Here is a 17613-nt window from a genome sequence, read left to right as displayed (position 1 = left end):
TCAGATTTCATTATGTTCTAAGTTTGTGTAAACAGACTTGCTTCCTTATCTTTTATTTGGCTGGAACACCAAAGCTCAATACATAGAGAGAACAATGGAAAATGATCATTTTATTACTTAAAGGGACACTGAACCCAAATTTTTTATTTTGTGATCCAGATAGAGCATGCAATTTTAAGCAACTTTCTAATTTACTCCTATTATCAAATTTTCTTCATTCTCTTGGTATCTTTATTTGAAATGCAAGAATGTAAATTTAGATGCCGGCCCATTTTTGGTGAATAACCTGGGTTATTCTTGCTGATTGGTGGACAAATTAATCCACCAATAAAAAGGTGCTGTCCAGAGGTCTGAACCAAGAAAGAAGCTTAGAGGCCTTCTTTTTCAAATAAAGATAGCAAGTGAACGAAGAAAAATTGATAATAGGAGTAAATTAGAAAGTTGCTTAAAATTGCATGCTCTATCTGAATCATGAAATAAACGATTTGGATTTCATATCCTTTTAATACCTATGGCACAGTCAATCTGTACAAAAGAATGTCTGTGTGGGCAAGAGGCTTCCAAATAGAACACTTAAATATTGGAATTACTATATTTAAATGAGATATAACACTGAAAAAAGTATATTTTATGCTCAATACTTATTGCATAGAAGGTGATTTATTTTTAGGAATAAAAAATGGGTTCAGTGCCCCTTTAACTATCCTGCATCCCACTGAGAGTGTAATCTCTTCTGCTGGCTGTGTATACTTAGGCTATTCAATAGCCTATACTCCAGTATTAATTTGTTCAGTGTAGGTGGCGATACCACAGGCTAAATCAGCTATTTCAAATGCTGAAATAGGAGTAAAGGAGCTACTTGTAACCAATTTAATACAATCTAGCAGGTTAAAAGGATCATTGGAAATAATTTAAAGGGGAGAATTTTTTGGGGTGAACTGTCCCTTTAAGCAATATTTAGTCAGCTAAAGCACCCAGCACCAAGTTTGATTTATATGCACTAGTTAGTTAGTGCCTTCTGTTTTTTCCTATTTTTTGTTTTGTGTTTTCTCTCTCACTAAGTTCACAACACCTGTATCTCACATTTTGATGACACACTTCTTTTTGATAGGCTTAAATCCACAAGTTACTGGACAAAACATGCAGGGCTAGCCTGATAACCTCGATTTACCTTCACATCACTCTCTGTACATTTTATTATTTTTATTTCCTCAAATACACGGTATATGGAGAGATATATCACTGTAAATAAAAATAAATCACCTGCAATGCCGCCTAAAGTCAGAGATAAAAAGACCAAACCAGGGATGGATAATGCAAATGAAAGTGCCTTGGAGTCAAATATCAGTATGCAAAACCATAGACTCCCAAGATTTGATTAAGCAGATAGCCGACTTAATGTTACCACAGTTTGATCAGGTCAAAAATAAGATACTATTGCTTTCACAGGAGGTCAAACAATTTCCAATAGATTGCTGGAAGCAGAAAATAGAATATCTGATCTGGAAGATACTATGGTTAGACAAGATCTTATAATTAAAGACCAGGCTAGTAAAATAACACATATCCAAAACAAAATAGAAGAGTTAGAAGATCACTCAAGACGAAACAATGTGAGAATTATTGGTGTACCAGAGTCACCTGAATTCTCAGACTTAGTAGAATTCACCTCAATACAATTACCTATATTATTGGGCCTACAAGTTCAGCAATTTGGTTTACAGGTTGAGAGAGCCCACAGAATAGGACCAGGCAAACAATTCCCAGATGGTAATACCAAAATTAGACCAGTTATTGTGAAATATTTAAATTACCAAGATAAAAATATAATTTATGCTTACCTGATAAATTAATTTCTCCTGTAGTGTAGTCAGTCTACGGGTCATCCATTACTTATGGGATTATATCTCCTCCCCAACAGGAAGTGCAAGAGGATCACCCAAGCAGAGCTGCTATATAGCTCCTCCCCTCTACGTCATTCCCAGTAATTCGACCGAAACCAAACGAGAAAGGAGAAAACTATAGGGTGCAGTGGTGACTGGAGTTTAATTTAAAATTTAGACCTGCCGTAAAAACAGGGCGGGCCGTGGACTGACTACACTACAGGAGAAATGAATTTATCAGGTAAGCATAAATTATATTTTCTCCTGTTAAGTGTAGTCAGTCCACGGGTCATCCATTACTTATGGGATACCAATACCAAAGCTAAAAGTACACGGATGACGGGAGGGACAGGCAGGATCTTTACACGGAAGGAACCACTGCCTGTAGAACCTTTCTCCCAAAAACAGCCTCCGAAGAAGCAAAAGTGTCAAATTTGTAAAATTTTGAAAAGGTATGAAGTGAAGACCAAGTTGCAGCCTTGCAAATCTGTTCAACAGAGGCCTCATTTTTAAAGGCCCAGGTGGAAGCCACAGCTCTAGTAGAATGAGCTGTAATCCTTTCAGGAGGCTGCTGTCCAGCAGTCTCATAGGCTAAACGTATTATGCTACGAAGTCAAAAAGAGAGAGAGGTAGCCGAAGCCTTTTGACCTCTTCTCTGTCCAGAATAAACGACAAACAGGGAAGAAGTTTGACGAAAATCTTTAGTTGCCTGCAAATAAAATTTCAGGGCACGGACGACGTCCAGATTGTGCAGAAGTCGTTCCTTCTTTGAAGAAGGGTTAGGGCACAATGATGGAACAACAATCTCTTGATTGATATTCTTGTTAGTGACTACCTTAGGTAAGAACCCAGGTTTAGTACGCAGAACTACCTTATCTGAATGAAAAATCAGATAAGGAGAATCACAATGTAAGGCCGATAACTCAGAGACTCTTCGAGCCGAGGAAATAGCCATTAAAAACAGAACTTTCCAAGATAACAGCTTGATATCAATGGAATGAAGGGGTTCAAACGGAACACCTTGCAGAACGTTAAGAACTAAGTTTAAGCTCCACGGCGGAGCAACAGTCTTAAACACAGGCTTAATCCTAGCCAAAGCCTGACAAAAAGCCTGAACGTCTGGGACGTCTGCCAGACGTTTGTGTAAAAGGATAGACAGAGCTGAGATCTGTCCCTTTAACGAACTAGCAGATAAACCCTTTTCTAAACCTTCTTGTAGAAAAGACAATATCCTAGGAATCCTAACCTTACTCCATGAGTAACTCTTGGATTCGCACCAATATAAGTATTTACACCATATTTTATGGTAAATTTTCCTGGTAACAGGTTTCCTAGCCTGTATTAAGGTATCAATCACTGACTCCGAGATCCCCGCTTTGATAGAATCAAGCGTTCAATCTCCATGCAGTCAGCCTCAGAGAAATTAGATTTGGATGTTTGAAAGGACCCTGAATCAGAAGGTCCTGTCTCAGAGGCAGAGACCATGGTGGACAGGATGACATGTCCACTAGATCTGCATACCAGGTCCTGCGTTGCCACGCAGGCGCTATTAGAATCATCGATGCTCTCTCCTGTTTGATCCTGGCAATCAATCGAGGAAGCATCGGGAAGGGTGGAAACACATAAGCCATGTTGAAGATCCAAGGAGCTGTCAGAGCATCTATCAGTACCGCTCCCGGGTCCCTGGACCTGGATCCGTAAAAAGGAAGCTTGGCGTTCTGGCGAGACGCCATGAGATCCAGATCTGGTTTGCCCCAATGATGAAGCAGTTGGGCAAACACCTCCGGATGAAGTTCCCACTCTCCCGGATGAAAAGTCTGGCGACTTAGAAAATCCGCCTCCCAGTTCTCCACGCCTGGGATGTGGATCGCTGACAGGTGGCAAGAGTGAGACTCTGCCCAGCGAATTATCTTTGAGACTTCCATCATCGCTAGGGAACTCCTTGTTCCTCCCTGATGGTTGATGTAAGCCACAGTCGTGATGTTGTCCGACTGAAACCTGATGAACCTCAGAGTTGCTATCTGAGGCCAAGCCAGAAGAGCATTGAGAACTGCTCTTAATTCCAGAATGTTTATTGGAAGGAGTCTCTCCTCCTGGGTCCATGATCCCTGAGCCTTCAGGGAATTCCAGACTGCGCCCCAACCTAGAAGGCTGGCGTCTGTTGTTACAATCGTCCAATCTGGCCTGCGGAAGGGCATCCCCTTGGACAGATGTGGCCGAGAAAGCCACCATAGAAGAGAATCTCTGGTCTCTTGATCCAGATTTAGCAGAGGGGACAAATCTGAGTAATCCCCATTCCACTGACTTAGCATGCACAATTGCAGCGGTCTGAGATGCAGGCGCGCAAAAGGTACTATGTCCATTGCTGCTACCATTAAGCCGATTACCTCCATGCACTGAGCTACTGACGGGAGTTGAATGGAATGAAGGACACGGCAAGCATTTAGAAGTTTTGATAACCTGTCCTCCGTCAGGTAAATTTTCATTTCTACAGAATTTATAAGAGTCCCTAAGAAGGGAACGCTTGTGAGTGGCAATAGAGAACTCTTTTCTACGTTCACCTTCCACCCATGCGACCTTAGAAATGCCAGAACTAACTCTGTATGAGACTTGGCAGTTTGGAAACTTGACGCTTGTATCAGAATGTCGTCTAGGTACGGAGCTACCGCTATGCCTCGCGGTCTTAGTACCGCCAGAAGAGAGCCCAGAACCTTTGTAAAGATTCTTGGAGCCGTAGCTAACCCGAAGATAAGAGCTACAAACTGGTAATGCCTGTTTAGGAAGGCAAACCTTAGATACCGGTAATGATCCTTGTGAATCGGTATGTGAAGGTAGGCATCCTTTAAATCCACTGTGGTCATGTACTGACCCTCTTGGATCATGGGTAGGATAGTTCGAATAGTCCAAGATTGGTCTGAAGGTTCCCTCTTTTTTGGGAACCACAAACAGATTTGAATAAAACCCTTGTCCGTGTTCCGTCCGCGGAACTGGGTGGATCACTCCCATTAGTAAGAGGTCTTGCACACAGCGTAGAAACGCCTCTTTCTTTATCTGGTTTGCTGATAACCTTGAAAGATGAAATCTCCCTTGTGGAGGAGAAGCTTTGAAGTCCAGAAGATATCCCTGAGATATGATCTCCAACGCCCAGGGATCCTGGACATCTCTTGCCCAAGCCTGGGCGAAGAGAGAAAGTCTGCCCCCCACTAGATCCGTTTCCAGATCGGGGGCCCTCACTTCATGCTGTCTTAGGGCAGCAGCAGGTTTTCTGGCCTGCTTGCCTTGTTCCAGGACTGGTTAGGTTTCCAGCCCTGTCTGTAGCGAGCAACAGTTCCTTCCTGTCTTGGAGCGGAGGAAGTTGATGCTGCTCCTGCCTTGAAGTTACGAAAGGCACGAAAATTAGACTGTTTAGCCCTTGGTTTGGCCCTGTCTTGAGGCAGGGCATGGCCCTTACCTCCAGTAATGTCAGCGATAATTTCTTTCAAACCGGGCCCGAATAATGTCTGCCCTTTGAAAGGAATATTAAGCAATTTAGATTTAGAAGTCACATCAGCTGACCAGGATTTAAGCCACAGCGCTCTACGCGCTTGAATGGCGAATCCGGAGTTCTTAGCCGTAAGTTTGGTTAAGTGTACTACGGCATCAGAAATAAATGAATTAGCTAGCTTAAGGACTTTAAGCTTGTTTATAATCTCATCCAATGTAGCTGTGCTAAGGGTCTCTTCCAGAGACTCAAACCAGAATGCCGCCGCAGCCGTGACAGGCGCAATGCATGCAAGGGGTTGTAATATAAAACCTTGCTGAACAAACATTTTCTTAAGGTAACCCTCTAACTTTTTATCCATTGGATCTGAAAAAGCACAGCTATCCTCCACCGGGATAGTGGTGCGCTTGGCCAGAGTAGAAACTGCTCCCTCCACCTTAGGGACCGTCTGCCATAAGTCCCGTGTGGTGGCGTCTATTGGAAACATTTTTCTAAATATAGGAGGGGGTGAAAAAGGCACACCGGGTCTATCCCACTCCTTGTTAACAATCTCTGTAAGCCTTTTAGGTATAGGAAAAACGTCAGTACACGCCGGTACTGCAAAATATTTATCCAGCCTACATACTTTCTCTGGAATTGCAACCGTGTTACAATCATTCAGAGCCGCCAAGACCTCCCCTAGTAATACACGGAGGTTCTCAAGCTTAAATTTAAAATTTGAAATGTCTGAGTCCAGTTTACTTGGATCAGAGCCGTCACCCACAGAATGAAGCTCTCCGTCCTCATGTTCTGCAAATTGTGACGCAGTATCAGACATGGCTCTATTATTATCAGCGCACTCTGTTCTTACCCCAGAGTGATCGCGTTTACCCCTAAATTCTGGCAATTTAGATAGTACTTCAGTCATAACATTAGCCATGTCTTGCAAAGTGATTTGTATGGGACGCCCTGATGTACTTGGCGCCACAATATCACGCACCTCCTGAGCGGGAGGCGAAGGTACTGACACGTGAGGAGAGTTAGTCGGCATAACTTCCCCCTCGTTGTCTGGTGATAATTTCTTTACATGTAAAGATTGACTTTTATTTAAAGTAACATCAATGCAATTAGTACACAAATTTCTATTGGGCTCCACATTGGCCTTTAAACATAGTGAACAAAGAGATTCATCTGTGTCAGACATGTTTAAACAGATTAGCAATGAGACTAGCAAGCTTGGAAATACTTTTCTAAATAAATTTACAAGCAATATAAAAAACGCTACTGTGCCTTTAAGAAGCACAAAAAACTGTCACAGTTGAAATAACAATGAACCAAAATAGTTATAGCAACCAAATTTTTACAGTAAATGTATTAAGTTAGCAAAGGATTGCACCCACCAGCAAATGGATGATTAACCCCTTAATACCCAAAAACGGATAACAATTTAATAATTAACGTTTTTTATCACAGTCAAAACACACTGTCACAGGTCTGCTGTGAGTGATTACCTCCCTCAAAACTAGTTTTGGAGACCCCTGGGCTCTGTAGAGACGTCCTGGATCATGGAGGAAGAAATAGGAAGACTGTGACTAAATTTTTACTGCGCAATAAAGCGCTAAAATAGGCCCCTCCCACTCATATTACAACAGTGGGGAAGCTCAATAAACTGTTTTTATTCAGAAACAAACGACAGCCATGTGGAAAAAAGCATGCCCATAAAGTTTTATCACCAAGTACCTCAGAAAAAAACGATTAACATGCCAGTAAACGTTTTAAAAAAGAAAGTTATGAAGTGTTATTAATAAGCCTGCTGCTAGTCGCTTTCACTGCAGTGCAGGCTCAAATATTACTTTAATATAGACAGTATTTTCTTAGTGAAACTCCATTCCCCAGAAATACCTCAGAGTATACATACATACATATCAGCCTGATACCAGTCGCTACTACTGCATTTAAGGCTGCACTTACATTGCATCGGTATCAGCAGTATTTTCTCAGTCAATTCCATTCCTCAGAAAATAATTTACAGCACATACCTCCTTGCAGGTGGGCCCTGCCTGCTATCCCCTGTTCTGAAGTTACCTCACTCCTCAGAATGGCCGAGAACAGCAAGTGGATCTTAGTTACGACCGCTAAGATCATAGACAAACTCAGGTAGATTCTTCTTCTAATGCTGCCTGAGAAAAAACAACACACTCCGGTGCCGTTTAAAATAACAAACTTTTGATTGAAGAAATAAAAACTAAGTTTAACACACCACAGTCCTCTCACACGTCCTATCTATTAGTTAGGTGCAAGAGAATGACTGGGAATGACGTAGAGGGGAGGAGCTATATAGCAGCTCTGCTTGGGTGATCCTCTTGCACTTCCTGTTGGGGAGGAGATATAATCCCATAAGTAATGGATGACCCGTGGACTGACTACACTTAACAGGAGAAATCAATATTATGAGACAATACAAGTTAAAAAGCACAAGTTAATTTAGGTGATAAAAATATTCTGCTTTTCCAGTAGAAACAGCTCAAAAAAGAAGAGAAATGGCCCCAATATGCACCAGTCTAATTAATAGTGGACTCAAAGCTGCAATACTCTACCCAGGCAAGATTAACATTTTTAATGATCAAGGAAATATAACTCTAAATAATATAGAGGAAGCCAAAGAGTTTCAAGAAAAACATAAGAGATGAGTAGAAACAAAAAGCTAAAAAAAACAACTCTATAGCTAGTACTCTGATTCAGACAGGGAATGATGGAAGTTTTTATGTGGTGTGGTTTCTTTGGGCTATATGTTGAAAGTATCAGTAAATTCTCTACAATTGGTTTAAAAGATTGTAAGCTCCCGATGGGGAATAATGTTGTTTTTGTTGGCCTCTTTTTTTTTTTTCCCCTTATGTGGCCTTATTTTATCCCTACCCTTATACTGGGATATGTCTAGAACTAGTCTCCCTGATTATATTTTAGAATGAAAAAACACATCAAATTTACTTGATAGAATGGGGGGGGGGGGGAGGGGGTCTCTCTTCACCAATAAAAAGGAAACATATTTTAAAACAACTTAAAAAAACATGGTTTGGATATTGCCATGATACAGCAAACCCATCTTAAATTACAAGAAATAAACTTAGAATGGTATGGATAGGAGAAGTTGTAGCAACACCATGTACAAATAAAAAGAAAAGGGGTTGAGATTCTTTTTAATAAAGCTTTGAATTATGATATTTTTTCGAGGGAATTGGATACAGAGGACAGGTACATAATATTGCAGATTCAAATAGAGGCTATATTCTTGACTTTTTATTTTATTATTATTTATTTATTTATTTATAAAGCACCAACAGATTCCGCAGCGCTGTCCATGGGTACAAGGATAACAGTACAATCGAGAAACAATACGATAAAAGACAAAATTTTACAGACAAAATACAGGGGGAATTGAGGGCCCAATTCCCGTGGGAACTTACAATCTAGATGGGTAGGAGGATGAGAAACAGGAGGTGGGGACTGCAAAGGTGAGAATGATATTAGTGAGGAGATAGAGGGCAACTGTTAGTTAAGTGAAGTTAGTTTGTTAATAAGTCGGGTGATAAGCTTCCCTGAACAGAAAGGTCTTTAGGGAACGTTTAAAGGAGGAGAGGTTAGGGGAAGTCTGACATCTCGAGGAAGTGCGTTCCAGAGGGTTGGTGCAGCACGAGAGAAGTCCTGTAGTCTAGCATGAGAGGTGATGGTAGAGGACGCAAGAAGCAGGTCATTGTTGGATCTTAGGGAACAGGCAGGAGTATATTTGTTCATAAGTGAGGACAGGTAGGGTGGGGCAGCATTGGTGAGGGATTTGTAGGTCACGGTGAGAATTTTGAATTTAACTCTGTTGTGAATGGGGAGCCAGTGAAGGGACTCACAGAGAGGTGCAGCAGAAACAGAGCGTCGAAAGAGGTGGATCAGCCTGGCAGATGCATTTAGGATGGATTAGAGGGGAGAGAGGCGGGAGAGAGGGAGGCCAGTTAGTAAGTTGTTACAGTAGTCAAGTCGGGAAATTACCAGGCAGTGGATTAGCTGTTTAGTAGTTACAGCACTTAGAAACTGACACATTTTGGAGATATTGCGTAGGTGGTTGCGGCAGGATGAAGAGAGCAATTGGATGTGGGGAATGAAGGACAGATTTGAGTCAAGCGTAACTCAGAGGCAGCGGACTTGGGGTGATGGGGAGATAGTGGTGCCGCCAACAGTGATAGAAAAATTAGAAACTGGAGTAGATTTAGAGGGGGGAATTAGAAGTAGTTCGGTCTTGGACATGTTTATTCTTAGTGTAATGAGTATGGCCCTAACGGCCTGGATAGGGATTTTTGGCCTAACTTACAAGTCAAATTGGCGAGTTACAGTACTAAAAATATTATAGTAGCTGGGGACTTGGTGATGTACCCAACTCTTGATAGATTAAAACCTGCACTAAATAAAAATAGTAAACAAGAAACAAAGCTCCTTAAAAACTTTTGTAAATTATTAAGACTTAAAGGGACAGTCAACACCAGAATTTTTTGTTGTTTAAAAAAGAAAGATAATCCCTTTATTTCCCATTCCCCAGTTTTGCATAAAAAACAGTTATAATAATACATGTTTTACCTCTGTAATTACCTTGTATATAAGCTTCTGCTGACTGCCCCTTTATTTCAGTTCTTTTGACAGACTTGCATTTGAGCCAATCAGTGCTCACTCCTAGGTCACTTCATGTGCATGAGCTCAATGTTATCTAAATGAAACACATGAACTAGTGCCCTCTAGTGGTCAAAATGCATTTAGATTAGAGGCAGTCTTCAAAGTCTAAGAAATTAGCATATGAACCTCCTAGGTTTAGCTTTGAACCAAGAATACCAACAGAACAAAGCAAAATTGGTGATAAAAGTAAATTGGTAATTTGTTTAAAAATTACATTTTTTTTTGGACTTGACTGTCCCTTTACATATATATATGGAGAATCTAGAACCCTGATATACAAGGATGTTTTCGTGTGAATCAGTCACAAGATGATGTCTAGGATTGATTCTTTTCTGGTGTCCAAAAACTTATTGGGTGCAGAAATATCAACTGATATTAAAGAAATCATACTCTCCGACCATGCAATATTATGTCTTGACCTACAAACCAAGACCCTTAAGCACCAACATTTTTTTTTTTATTTTTTTTTTTTTATAATATTTTTATTGAGGATTTGCATATTACAGTGGTTTGAGACACCAAAAGAAAAAGCTTAAAAGAAATATACATTCAGCGATATACAAAACACATTCTGGTAGTTCTTAGTTGATTTTCCTCGTTTTGGTCCCTATTAAACCTATTATGGACCACTCTTGGATCCTTATTTACAATATATAGAAAATATATAGGGATAATGCTAGAATAAACATAAACAAAACATAAACATAACTAGTCAAATTAACTAGTGTCCATCACCAAACCTGCCAGATCCAATGGAATAGAATTAATATATGTTAGAATTTATGGAGAGGGGAAATGTAGTAGTCTAGAGATTATAAAAGCTATCTTTTGAAAATGCATAATGTCATGTAATGTAGTTTCCAAAATTAAGTAATGATGTAACTAGTATTTTGCGCTGTTGAAGAATTTTATATATGTAGCTGATCTCTGGTTTATTAAATGTGATATGTTCACGGTGCTCCCAAGCTGTTGCCAGGGTGTGTATTGATATTTATTTGTTTTTTGTTTTGTTTCACCCTCTTTTTTATTTTTGTTATATCTTCCGTGGCCACGGCCGCTGACCACGAAAGAGAAACTAGTGTTAAAATAACATCATATACAGGCCTAGTGTGTTAATAAGAGTACCAACCTCATTGTTAGTGTGAAAAAGTATCGCTCTGGGGCCCCCTTCTAACCCCACCATATAGCACATGCATTAAAAGTGTTGGTAGCGGATCCACAGCGGTACCTATACCAGGAATATGTTGGAGTCTGAAGCAATGGGGATGACCCAGTACAGTCTGTTTAGCGCTGGAAATTTGAGGCTATTGCTTTGTTTCTGTACTAACCATAAAAAACAAAAGTGTCCCCCTGGGGGCCCCTCAAACCCCCACATAGGACATGTGTGCAGAAACATTAGCAGAAGAACAGATTATAATACCTGTATCAAAAATACTATAAGGGATGTGATATTGGAAGCAGCCTAATGTGAACAGTATAACAAAAGAATAATATTGGGAATAGTGCAATCGTACTATGGCTAACAATACATCATGTAAATAAACATAAGGTAATATTAACAAGCTAACAACTACTAACTAACTGTGTAAGGAACCATGTAGTATCCCAGATCATTTACTAACGTCTTCAACCTGCAAACAACGCTAAGATTGTAGGGTAAATGCTTAATCGGCCTCTAAGCTTAATGAGCAGGAAAGAAATCGTCTCTATGTTAGAAGCCTTAATCTCTTTGCAGCAGTCCTTTTGGGTCCATGTCTGGAGTATATTGATGCCAGTGTCTCTGGAAGTCCCTAGTGAAGTTAAGGGCTGCGTGTTATCATACCCTTCAAGGGGAGTCCCTTGTTGCAAAGTGGTGTTGCTTGCAGTGTCATCCGGTATAGTTATGTCAAGCAAGAAGCGTACCTGTTTCATATTTGCAAAGTCCTGAGAGTCTTTCACAAATTCCCTTCCATCCTCATGTGTACATAGATGTCCTCTTGTCTGTGGGAAGTCGCTCCATATTTCGGAAGGTGCCTGAATGAGCATGATCTTCTTTGTGTGTCCCTTCTCCGGGGTTTCAGCAAGATGGCTGCGTGAAGAATCTGACGATGCATCCCCTTGTGCTGGCTTGTACGTTGGTACCGGAGAAGCCTCTAGGTGTGAGTTTTTCCCTTGCTGAATTCCTATGGCAGGTGTATTTATCACAAGCATATCCTCTGCAATAGCCAGCACTGTATCTGCAACAGAGATTCGATTTAGCAAATAGTCCAGAGGAGCGTTGTCCATAAGGTGTCGGCATAGATCCTCAAATCTAGCCATGTGGTCACTTAGGTTGTCTAGCTGCTCTGTTTTGCTTGCGGTCGCCATTTTGGTTGCAGGGATAATAAAGGTTTTCGTGTCTGATCACTTAGCTTTAGTGAAGTACCGTGTCTTCTTATCGTTTGTGTCCCCCTTTAAGCAGAAGTTGAGTGATTCAATACTAAGCAGGTCCGATGATGGTAGAGTACCCCGGAGTTCCGGGGGGGAAGCGCTGCCTGTGAGAATGCCGCCGCTACAGGCCTCTACTGTCCTATTCTGTCTCTGGGTTCATATACACAGCAGATTGTGCTATGTCTGTGGTGAGTGATGTAAGGCTATACAATACCAGTCGTATTACTGCTAAGTGCTGTAAAATAATATCAATAACCGGCGGGTTATAATATTTTCACCCGGAGCACAAGAAAGGTGCGACTGCTTAGAGCCACTGCTAGGACACGCCCCCAAGCACCAACATTTTTACACATTTTATTTCCCCACATATCTAATTTCAAACACACATTTTAAAGATTGGTTGAGACGGAGGTGGAGTGAATTCTCCTTATTCAATTATGAATATAAAAATAAAAGTGAAATATTTTGTGAAACATTTAAGTCAGTGATAAGGGGGGAGATAAAGGCATATTTAGTTGGCAAAAAACATGAAGCTTGGACTAAAGAACAGCAAGCCTCAAATCATTTACAGAATTGCTTCAATGCATACATTAGCGATCCATCTAAAAACTGCTGAGACAAATACATAAGGGCAAAGAATGAGAGAGAGAGATACTACTTAACCAACAAATGAGAGCAGAAGCGCTAAGATCTAGAGCATTATTTTATAGACATTCTGAAAAAGTGGGAACATTTTTGGCAAACCTAGTGAAACTTAAAAAGAAAAAACAATACATTGAAGCAATTAAAATAGGGGATAAAAGATTTTCAGATATTAACCATTTGAGTGCTAAGGTTTTTAAAGGTTACACTGTTGGAAAGGTTAGGCAATTACCTTTCCAACGGTGGGTCTGTAGCTGCTTAGATGCCTGAGATACAGGCTTCTAAGCAGCATGCCCCCTGCTCCTATATTTGACATTGTTAATGTTAAATAAAGTTGTGCGGCGACGTCATCACATCATTGCGCGTGACGTCACCGCACGTAACGTGAAGCCCCGGCGATGCCTGTCCCTATGCAGGCCCCCAGATCTCCCTCAAAGTGGGAGAGTTATAGTGATGGCTCTGAGCCGTCATTAGCACCTGACTGAGACAATTTGTGACGACTCAGAGACGTCATTAGCACTCAAGGGGTTTTTAATAAAGGGACATAAAACCCATTTTTTTTTCTGTCATGATTCAGATAGAACATACAATTTTAAAAAAACTTTCCAATTTACTTCTGTTTTCCAATTGTTTTTGTTTTCCTGTTATCTTTTGTTGAAAAGCAGTAAAGTAAGCTTATGAGTGTGCACGTGTCTGCAGCTCTATATTGCAGCAGTTTTGCAAAAATGTTATACATTAGCACGAACACTAGATGGCAGCACTATTTCCTGTCATGTAGTGCTTCAGGCATGTGCACACTACCTACCTAGGTATCCCTTCAACAAAGAATAACATGAGAGGAAAGCAAATTTGATAATAAAAGTAAATTGGAAACTTTAAAAAAAAAATATATATATTCTCTATCTGAAAAAAAAAAGATTTTTTTGGGGTTTAATGTCCCTTTAAGGATATCAGCAAACATATACTTGAATATTTTAAAAAAGTGTATTCAGAAGGGAATTGCCCAAACGCGAAAGCGCGTTTTTGGGAGCAAATGCGTGTACCTAAATTAACAAAGGAAAGTCTACAGCTTCTAAATATGCCTATATCACAGGAGGAGATAAGACAAAACTATAAAAGCGACTGCAGCCAATAAAGCACCTGGCCCTGACCAGATACCAATCAAACTTTATAAAATAGCATAGGAGATAATACCAATATTAGAAGCATTATTAAACACAATCTTTATACAAGGAGAATAATATTCAAAATATTTTACCGCGTCAACTATCTCACTAATATTAAAAACAGATAAAATCCCAAGGATTTAAGTGCTTATAGACCAATTTTGTTACTTAACGATTATAAACGGCTTACAAGCATCATTGCACAAAGACTTAAAAAAGTGATGGATCCACTAATCCATAAGGATCAGGTGGGCTTTATGCTGGGGAGAAATTCAACAATGAATTTGAGGAAATTGCAGTTAATCATTGATCATTATTGGCAAAAATTGAATAGGAAGAGAATATTACCTAAAAGTGATATAACTATTATAACAATAGACGCAGAAAAGGCATTTGACATGATTACGTGTGACCATCTTTTTATAGCAATTCAGAAATTTGGAATTGCCGGCAATTTCCTCGAGCTTATTCAGATCATCTATAAAAATCCAAATGCAAAAATCTTAATAAATGTAAGTATGTCTCCCAACTTCTTTTTACAGAAAGGTACGAGGCAGGGGTGCCCCCTGTCCCCCTAATTATTTAACTAAGCAATTAAACCACTTGCTATTCATTTAAGGAAAGAGAGGGCATAAGGTTAGGGAAAAGGAAAACAACATTATTATACGCAGATGATTTGCTAATCTTCATAAGAGACTCTAAAAGAAACATACCTATCCTAACCCAAATCTAGTGAATATTGCAAAGTCCGAATTTTTTTGATTTACAAAAACAGAAACAGAAGTTAAATATTTGGGGCTCAAACTTGCTAAAAACCCTAATGACTGGTACATTATAAATTACCCGGGTATATTTGGAAAGATATTTAATGATTTTTCTGACTGGTCTAAATTTCACCTATCCTTGTCAGCGAAAGTCAATTTGATCAAAATGGTCTTGTTCCCGAAGGTGCTATACTTATTACAAAATGTACCACTAGTCTTTAAACTCAGAGATTTAGCAGAATTTAAGCAAAAATGCATGAAGTTTTTATGGGGTAAGAAACGGAGGGAGCTAGCCCTTAAAAAAAAGAAAGAAAAAGACGAATTATAGGAAAGAGGAAGGTATGTCCTTTCCAGACATAGAATTATGCAATGTAGTATGTATGGGGAAAATTGCTATGGATTGGCTAACAGAAACTGAATAATATACAATTTTAGGGCTAGAAGAGCATATGGTCAATCCCTATGCACTAAAAGCTTTATTACACTGTAAGGGGAAGTTACCACCAGGAGTAAAAACTATGATTAATATTAAAAATGTGATAGACAAAGAATGCTAAAAATTTTACAAGGTAACTTAAATTGGTACAAATATCTTGTAATAGAAGGAAACCCCAATTTTGAACTGGCAGTACATTCCAAAGTGTTCCATAAAAGGAAACTGAAAGGATTCATATATATGGAACAGTTAAGAGTAAGAGATTCTAGAAACTGCAAGACCTTTCACAAAATAAAAAAGGAGTTCAATTTATCTGATAAGGAATTTTTTGCCTCTTTACAGGTCTATCATTTTTTCAATGAAAGAACTAAAGATTATACAGCTAGTGATCAGTAGACAGTGTTGGGACCAACTTTAAAAATGTGTATATATATATATATATATATATATATATATATATATATATATATATATACATACATACACACACATACACATACACACATATACAGGGAAATCATTCCAGATAATATAGAAAGAATCACCACTAAGTGAGATTGTTCAGTAGACACCATTCAAAAGAGCTTCCAACTTGTAGATAAAGCTACATTAGAAACTATATGGAGAGAATCCCATATAAAAATAATCACCAGGATGTATATTTCACCGGCAGTGAAAGCAAAATGGGAATAAAGTTTCTGACAATATGTGCCTCAAATGTAGTTTCCCACCACCGGATCCAAGTCATTATTTATGGAGTTGTCCTAAAATTCAAAGGTTCTGGAAGATGGTTAACTACTGGTTAAACAAAATAATTAGAAAGGAGGTAACACTACAAGACGAGCATATTTTTTTTTTCTTTTTGGAAACCTGATAAATCAGGTAAATAATAAATTTGTGAATACAGTAATTCTGATAGGAAGAACTCTTATTCTTAAACATTGGAAGTCTAAGAAAAGTCCAAAGCTGATAGAATGTACAAATACATATTTTTCACAATTAATAGTGGAACAATATGATACCTCGTTAACCTCAGAAAGTAAAATGAAAGTCTTTTTTGGTAAATGGAGAAAACTTATACAGACATACCCTAGGGAAATGCAAATTCTGTTAATCTACCCATTTAGGGGGTCCGAATTTCTAACTTATGCAAAGGAAAGAAATGAATATCCCAATATAGGGGCGGTCACTTAAGAGTTTTTTGGGGGGTTTTCTCACCACACAAAATATACTTATTTGCATTAAAAAGATTCATAATACATAATATTTAGGTTGATGTAGTCTGTTGATTACATTTTAAAGATAAAACTACATTCAGGGTGGATATTGTATCATATATATGAGATCAGAATCTCTTATAATGCTGTTAATTTAAGTAAGGAAATATCTCCCTTTTTTTTCTCTTTTTCCTTTCTCTTTCTTCACCTGAGATAGATTTTGATGAAAATTATGTTGATGTATTATGCCGATCAGATTCTAAACTATCATCAGGGTGGATATTTTGCTATACATACAAGATCAGAATGCTGTATAATGCTGTTAACTGCACTTAAATAGCATCAACCAGAGTGCAGGCAAAAAATGATAATACAGGAAAGAAGAGGCTTGCACTCACTGGATTTTTGAAAAAGGTGCTTTATTCAGCACAAAAAATATGTGACATTTCGGGGATCAATCACCCCTTCATACACATATACATACACACAACCTGATGGATTAAAAAAAAAAAAAAAAAAGTATAGGGCATTTTTACCATTCTAAAAATAAATAAAAATGCTGCTGATGAAACAATGAAAATGATTGCGATCGTCTTGACATTGAAAGCCACTCATTGTCAGCTATTAACATCCAATAGTTCTCAAAACGATAGATTGTGATCAACCCCTTTATGTGTTTTGTGATACAAGAAGCAAAGTGCATGCAGTTTACCTGAATTCTTTTCACTAATCCCTTACGTTTTTGTCGAAGGTCACTGAAATTCTCTGGTACATTCTGCAATGAGTAAGAATAAAAATACTTATTAGTATTTAAATAATATTCTTTGCTAAAGTACTATTAATGGCCCAATATAATGGAAACATTACATGTTAAATTCATTGACCCAATCAGCAGCTGCATTCCCATGAACCTGCTGTGCGAC

General features: G+C 38.9%; 2 protein-coding genes across 2 annotated transcripts in view; one reads left to right on the top strand and one right to left on the bottom strand.

Moving 5' to 3' along the window:
* LOC128660657 (ropporin-1-like protein) overlaps positions 1–17613 on the top strand; it is a 230393-nt gene that overhangs the window by 111566 nt on the left and 101214 nt on the right. The window lies entirely within an intron of this gene.
* BAG1 (BAG cochaperone 1) overlaps positions 1–17613 on the bottom strand; it is a 131980-nt gene that overhangs the window by 55599 nt on the left and 58768 nt on the right. The window contains exon 6 of the mRNA XM_053714592.1: positions 17403–17465. Coding sequence (XP_053570567.1) covers positions 17403–17465 — 63 coding nt within the window. The remainder of the gene's footprint in view (positions 1–17402; positions 17466–17613) is intronic.

Source organism: Bombina bombina, chromosome 5 (assembly GCF_027579735.1).
Source record: "Bombina bombina isolate aBomBom1 chromosome 5, aBomBom1.pri, whole genome shotgun sequence".
NCBI classification, from domain to species: Eukaryota; Metazoa; Chordata; class Amphibia; order Anura; family Bombinatoridae; genus Bombina; species Bombina bombina.
Note: the sequence above shows the minus strand (reverse complement) of the source record. Positions and strands in the feature narration are given on the sequence as shown.